Source organism: Rhincodon typus, unplaced genomic scaffold (genome assembly GCF_021869965.1).
Source record: "Rhincodon typus isolate 14 unplaced genomic scaffold, sRhiTyp1.1 hic_rhity00000816, whole genome shotgun sequence".
Taxonomy (NCBI): Eukaryota; Metazoa; Chordata; class Chondrichthyes; order Orectolobiformes; family Rhincodontidae; genus Rhincodon; species Rhincodon typus.
Genome location: NW_025966454.1, coordinates 36,664 through 44,132, shown reverse-complemented (window position 1 = coordinate 44,132; position 7,469 = coordinate 36,664). Strand labels below are relative to the sequence as shown.

The window sequence follows — 7,469 nt, the reverse complement described above, 5'->3', positions numbered from 1 at the left end:
TAGCACGGCCAATCCACCCTAACCTGCACATCCCTGGACACTATGGGGTAATTAACACGGCCAATCCACCCTAACTCGCACATCTTTGGACTGTGGGAGGAAATCTAAGTCCTAAATATCCAACCCTGTATCTTCAGACTGTAACTCCTGGTTCTGGACTCCCTGGTCATTGTGTTTACCCTGTCCAGTGCCCTTTTGAGGGTGTGCAGCACTGTCCAAGGTGCTGCCTTTAAAGCAGTAGATCTTCAGTTCCTTAACAGAATCCAGTTTTGTTTCCAATCTGACGGAGCTGATCAAAGTGAAGGCTGATGAAGAAGATGACGATGAAGATAAAGAGCTGGATTTACTGAAGGTCTCACCGGCCTTTGTGTGGGCAGTGCGGGATTTCACCCTGGAACTGAAGATCGATGGCCAGAGTGTCACAGCTGATGACTATTTAAACCACGGCCTACAACTCAAGAAAGGTGAGAGCCCAATGTATCCAATGTGTGTCACCCGAGTGAGATTGTGTTACACCTTCCAACAGCTTGTTACCTCCAGAGCTTTCTATCCTGGGCTAGTGCACTACTGGAATGATACAGCCCAGCAGGAAACCATTCGACCCATCCTGCCAATGAAAGCACACCCCTTTCTCCACAAGCCTGAAATTATTCCACTTCCAATGATAATCCAGTTGCCTTTAGAAAGTTATTTTTGATCACCTTTTTTGACACTGTGTTTCTGATCATAAAAACTCGCTGCGTACAAAATACTCTCCTCCGCTCCCCTCTAACTCTGTTCCCAAATTACCATGAATCTCGGGTCTCTGGTCCCTTCTGCTAGTAGATACAGATTTTGTGTATGTGCTCCATCAAAGCCCCATCATCATTTTTTTAAATCTCCCCCTGTCTTTCTCCGCCCAATCTCGGCTTCTCCAGTCTCTCCAGTATTCAAATGTTGAATGAGGCAGCAAGTCTCAAAGTTTTACGAAGGTTTTATTGTAAATCTGTAGTGTAGAACTAACATCAGTTTCCACCTTTCCCTTTCACACCCTCCCCCTGTCGAGAAGCCGGCACCCACTGAAGAACTCAGCTCTGAAGTTCAAAGTCCAATGTCCTCAATCAAATCTGAGCTGATTTCTCTGAGCCTTAAAGGGACCTGCATTTGCAACATCCACATGCTGAGGTCCCATATCTCACGTGCCATCCTAGTAAATCTCCTCCGCATCCCCTCAAACTACAGCTTAATAGGGACGACTGACCTTGGAGAGGAAGAATGGTAGCAGGGCTAAAATGGCAAAATGATACCGGCTGGTTGCATAAACTTTGTCTTGTATTCAACTGAGTGTCGAAAGTTCAGGGGTCTGGATAATCAAATTAAAATGAAGGTGGGCTTCAGTTGTGTATGGGCAGGGAAATGATTTTCTCTGCTTCAGGACTCCACAGCAAGCTTTCTTAGCAATCTTAAATGGAGGAACACAGCAGGTCAGGCAGCATCATCGGACCAGGAAAGTTGACATTTTGGCTTGGGACCCTTCATCAGTAAACCTGAAACTTCGACTTTCTTGCTCCTCTGATGCTGCCTGACCTGCTGTGTTCCTCCAGCTCCACACTGTATCGACTCTGATTCCAACATCTGCAGTTCTTACTATCTCCTTATCATCCTTAAAATTAGGGAGCTCATCAGGACTGAGCATTGAATGCGCTCACACTCTCTCACACACACACACACACATTGCATGCACAGACACACATACAGACCCCCTCACACACAAACACACACACGTACAGGAGTGAAAATCTCAAACCCTCCTCCAAAAGGTGCTGATACTGTTTGAATGGAAATTTTCTACGATTGAGACTGGTTGAGATTACTGGGTAAGGAGTGAAATAACTCCACAGAGGATAGTATCCCGTCACCAAGTCACCCTTTATTTACATGTGGAGAGTCCTTGACACTGATCCATCTCCCTCAGAGCCAGCTCTCAGAGTGAACAGAACCTCTGATACTCCTGTTTATATCTGTCAGCCAGGGCTCCCTGATTGGACCAGATTAACCACCCCAATCAGGGAACTCATATTCTATGAAGTCCAGCTGTCTGACATTATTACAATCACTTCAAGGTGTGTCAGCAATACAGAAAAAAAGTGGGATGTGGGAAAGGGATTTCAGGTACTTTGTTTCATGCAATTCTGTATGGTCATACTGAAACCCAAAGTGGATGTGGTTTTGTTTCTTTTCACTGAATGCAGGAGTTGCAAAGAAAGTGATGGAGTACAACCAGCCCCGGGAGTGTATCAGGAACTACTTCAAGTCCCGCAAATGTTTTGTTTTTGTTCAGCCGACTGCTAGCACCAATCTAAACCAGGTGGAGACACTCCCGGAAAGTCAGCTGGACCCAAAGTTCCTTGCGGTTTGCCATGAGTTCTGTCAGTACATCTACCGTGAATCTCAGCCGAAAACAATCAGAGGTGGCCATAACATCAATGGTCGAAGTAAGTGCAGCACAATAGGATGAATTTGTCTGTCGGCTCAATGAGGAATTGATGTTACATCCATCGGGTTGTTTCATCGATTCAACAAGAAAGTACTGAGTCTACTGAGGTCCCACTCTGTTTTCACTTCTGTCTACATTTGCCACTCATCAGGGTGTGGGGACCCAATGGGGAGCAAAGGAACACTTTCCAATTCAGTTGTCCATCTGAATCTTCCCATCAAACACTTCCAGATCAATGATGGATGGAATCGGTCTCCTTCATTGATACGATACAGTCTAATTGCTAATCCCACTGTGCGTATTCCCAGTGTGGCCTTCAGAGCACAGCTTTAGCATCTGAACGGCACAACCAATTTAACATTAGTCAGTGCTCAATGAGGGGCAGCCCCCTTTAACCTTCATAATTACAAACACTAAGTAGTGAACTCTTTGTTCTCTCTTCTATTGCAGTGTTGGCCAGCTTAGCGAAAGCCTACGTGGGAACTATTGCCAGTGGGAAGGTACCTTGCATTGAGCATGCTGTAACCAGTCTGGCTAAGATTGAAAACACAGCTGCCCTCCAGAATGGCCTTGCTCACTACCAGCAGCAGGTGGATCTGATGGTGAAGATGCCAACAGAAAATGAGGTGTTGGCGGGTATACACTCACGGTGTCGGCAGGAGGCCATCCAACTGTTCTTGAAGAACTCCTTCAATGACCAAGATCAGGAATATTACAAGCAGCTGCTGGTGAGGCTCAAACTGTGTTTTACAAAATACGGTGACGACATTAGGTGGGGGTTTGGAATTCGAATGGCTATTGTACAGACCTTCCGCAGATCCTGGGCAAATGACTTTGGCAGGGACACCTATGTTGTCCTTTCCATCTCTTGAGGATTCATCCTGTCCAAACCATTTCCTTATTTCCCAAACACAGTCAAGTCTTCATCCATCCTTGCACTTTACACTGTTCAGGCCTGAACTGTTGCTTTTCTGGACAATTCCTGCCTCCAGTTGATGAGACCCTCTTCACCAAACCCCACAAACACGCAGCTCAGGATAGTCTACCCTCTCAGGGTACTAGTTAACCTACTTATAATCCAGGGCAAATTCATCCAGGGCGACACAGTGGCACAGTGGTTAGCACTGCTGCCTCACAGCGCCAGGGACCTGGGTTCGATTCCAGCCTCGGGCGACTGTCTGTGTGGAGTTTGCACATTCTCCCCGTGTCTGCGTGGGTTTCCTCCGGGTGCTCCGGTTTCCTCCCACAGTCCAAAGATGTGCAGGTTAGGCGGATTGGCCATGCTAAATTGTCCCGTAGTGTTCAGGGAGGTAGAGGGTGTATATTAGGTGGGTCATAGGGGGATGGATCTGGGTGGGATGGTCTGAGGTTCGGTGTGGACTTGTTGGGCCGAAGGGCCTGTTCCCACACTGTAGGGATTCTAAATCTAGAGAGCTGATTGAATCACTTTGAATCATAGGTTCAAAACCTGCCAGGGCTGTTGGGAAATTGAATTCAGGAAATAAATTAAGGCCTGGGAGCAGAATTAGACCATTCAGCCCATTGAGTCTGCTTTGCCATTCAATGAGATGATGGTTCATCTGATCATCAGCATTTTCCTGCCTTTTCCCCATAATTCGGATTCCTTTCCTGATTTAAAAACCTCTCCACCTCAGCCTTGAATGCACTGACCCAGCCTCGACAGCCCTCTGTGGTAAAGGATTCCTCACATTCACTCCCCTTGGAGAGAAGAAATTCCTCCTCGTTGCTGTCTTTAAATGTGCAATCCTTATTCTAAGATGTTGCTGTCTGGTCCTAGACTCCCTCACAAAAGGGGAGTTAATCGTTTAAAAGCTTACCTCGTGGGATCAGCGGCCTCCATTTTTGCAGCAGCAGCGGGAGCAGTGAGAGCGAGGCCCAGGGGGCTGCCGGGAAGGTAAGTTAATCCTTTAAAAACTTACCTCGTGAATAGGCAGAGCGCATGCTGAGCAGGAGCGGACATGGGACAGCTGAGTAAGTGAGGTAGTATATTTGGGCGGTTGCTTTACCCGAAACACTACTTAGGTAGTGTCTCCCACCCATCCTCCTCCTCTAACCAAAAAAAAAGTTTCTGAGCGCCGAATTGGTGAGGTTACTAGTTTTTTTTTCAATAGTCTGTTTGGGAATTCAGAACAGTGGGAATGGATGTTAGGGCAGTTGCATGCTCCTCCTGTAGAATGTGAGAGGTAAGGGTCACCACTAGTGTCCCCACTGACTTCATCTGCGGGAAGTGCACCCAACTCCAGCTCCTCGGAAACCGTGTTAGGGAACTGGAGCTGGAGCTGGATGAACTTCGGATCATTCGGGAGGCTGAGGGGGTAATTGAGAGGAGTTACAGGGAGGTAGTCACACCTCAGGTACAGGAAAAAGGTAGATGGGTTACAGTCAGGGGATGGAAAGGGAACAGGCAGACAGTGCAGGGATCCCCTGTTGCCGTTCCCCTCAAAAACAAGTATACCGTTTTGGATACTGTTGGGGGGGATGACTTACCAGGGGTAAGCCATGGGGTACAGGTCTCTGGCACAGAGTCTGTCCCTGTTGCTCAGAAGGGAAGTGGGGAGAGGAGGACAGCATTAGTCATTGGGGACTCCATAGTAAGGGGGACAGACAGGAGATTCTGTGGGAACGAGAGAGACTCGCGGTTGGTGTGTTGCCTCCCAGGTGCCAGGGTCCATGATGTCTCGGATCGTGTTTTCGGGATCCTTAAGGGGAAGGAGGAGCAGCCCCAAGTCATGGCCCACATAGGCACCAACGACATAGATAGGAAAAGGGATGGGGATGTAAGGCAGAAATTCAAGGAGCTAGGGTGGAAACTTAGAGCTAGAACAAACAGAGTTGTTATCTCTGGTTTGTTACCCGTGCCACGTGCTAGCGAGGCGAGGAATAGGGAGAGAGAGCAGTTGAACACGTGGCTACAGGGATGGTGCAGGAGGGAGGGATTCAGATACCTGGATAATTGGGGCTCATTCTGGGGTAGGTGGGACCTCTACAAACGGGATGGTCTACACCTGAACCAGAGGGGTACCAATATCCTGGGGGGGAAATTTGCTAATGCTCTTCGGGAGGGTTTAAACTAATTCAGCAAGGGGATGGGAACCTGAATTGTAGCTCCAGTGTACAGGAGGTTGAGAGTAGTGAGGTCATAAGTAAGGTTTCAAGGTTGCAGGAGTGTACCGGCAGGCAGGAAGGTGGTTTGAAGTGTGTCTACTTCAACGCCAGGAGCATCCAGAATAAAGTGGGTGAACTTGCAGCATGGGTTGGTACCTGGGACTTCGATGTTGTGGCCATTTCGGAGACATGGATAGAGCAGGGACAGGAATGGTTGTTGCAGGTTCCGGGGTTTAGATGTTTCAGTAAGATCAGGGAAGGTGGTAAAAGAGGGGGAGGTGTGGCATTGTTAGTCAAGGACAGTATTACGGTGGCAGAAAGGACGTTTGATGAAGACTCATCTACTGAGGTAGTATGGGCTGAGGTTAGAAACAGGGAAGGAGAGGTCACCCAGTTGGGAGTTTTCTATAGGCCTCCGAAAAGGTCCAGAGATGTAGACGAAAGGATTGCAAAGATGATTCTGGATAGGAGCGAAAGTAACAGGGTAGTTGTTATGGGGACTTTAACTTTCCAAATATTGACTGGAAACACTATAGTTTGAGTACTTTAGATGGGTCAGTTTTTGTCCAATGTGTGCAGGAGGGTTTCCTGACACAGCATGGAGACAGGCCAACAAGAGGCGAGGGCACATTGCATTTGGTACTGGGTAATGAACCAGGCCAGGTGTTAGATTTGGAGGTAGGTGAGCACTTTGGTGATAGTGACCACAATTCGGTTACGTTTACTTTAGCGATGGAAAGGGATCGGTATATACCACAGGGCAAGAGTTATAGCTGGGGGAAAGGCAATTATGAGGCGATTAGGCAAGATTTAGGATGCATAGGATGGAGAAGGAAACTGCAGGGGCTGGGCACAATTGAAATGTGGAGCTTGTTCAAGGAACAGCTACTGCGTGTCCTTGATAAGTATGTACCTGTCAGGCAGGGAGGAAGTGGTCGAGTGAGGGAACCGTGGTTTACTAAAGAAGTTGAATCTCTTGTCAAGAGTAAGAAGGAGGCTTATGTAAAGATGAGGCATGAAGGCTCAGTTAGGGCGCTTGAGAGTTTCAAGTTAGCCAGGAAGGACCTAAAGAGAGAGCTAAGAAGAGCCAGGAGGGAACATGAGAAGTCTTTAGCAGGTAGGATCAAGGAAAACCCTAAAGCTTTCTATAGGTATGTCAGGAATAAAAGAATGACGAGAATAAGATTAGGGCCAGTCAAGGACAGTAGTGGGAAGTTGTGCGTGGAGTCTGAAGAGACAGGAGAGGCGCTAAATGAATATTTTTGGTCAGTATTCACACAGGAAAAAGACAATGTTGTCGAGGAGAATACCGAGATACAGGCTATTAGACTAGACGGGATTGAGGTTCATAAGGAGGAGGTGTTAGCAATTCTGGAAGGTGTGAAAATAGATAAGTCCCCTGGGCCGGATGGGATTTATCCTAGGATTCTCTGGGAAGCTAGAGAGGAGATTGCAGAGCCTTTGGCTTTGATCTTTATGTCGTCATTGTCTTCAGGAATAATGCCAGAAGACTGGAGACTAGCAAATGTTGTCCCCTTGTTCAAGAACGGGAGTAGAGACAACCCTGGTAATTATAGACCAGTGAGCCTTACTTCGGTTGTGGGTAAAGTGTTGGAAAGGATAATAAGAGAGAGGATTTATAATCATCTAGAAAGGAATAATTTGATTAGGGATAGTCAACACGGTTTTGTGAAGGGTAGGTCGTGCCTCACAAACCTTATTGAGTTCTTCGAGAAGGTGACCAAACAGGTGGATGAGGGTAAAGCGGTTGATGTGGTGTATTTGGATTTCAGTAAAGCGTTTGATAAGGTTCCCCATGGTAGGCTATTGCAGAAAATACGGAGGCATGGGATTGAGGGTGATTTAG

General features: G+C 47.3%; 1 protein-coding gene across 1 annotated transcript in view; it reads left to right on the top strand.

Annotated features, from left to right (window-relative positions):
• Positions 1-241: 241 nt before the first annotated feature.
• LOC109919050 (guanylate-binding protein 1-like) overlaps positions 242-7,469 on the top strand; it is a gene marked incomplete at its 5' end in the record, with an annotated part of 17,686 nt that continues 10,458 nt past the window's right edge. Inside the window, 3 exons of the mRNA XM_048592211.1 lie at positions 242-464; positions 2,232-2,474; positions 2,927-3,204. Of these exons, the coding sequence (XP_048448168.1) occupies positions 242-464; positions 2,232-2,474; positions 2,927-3,204 (744 nt within the window). The remainder of the gene's footprint in view (positions 465-2,231; positions 2,475-2,926; positions 3,205-7,469) is intronic.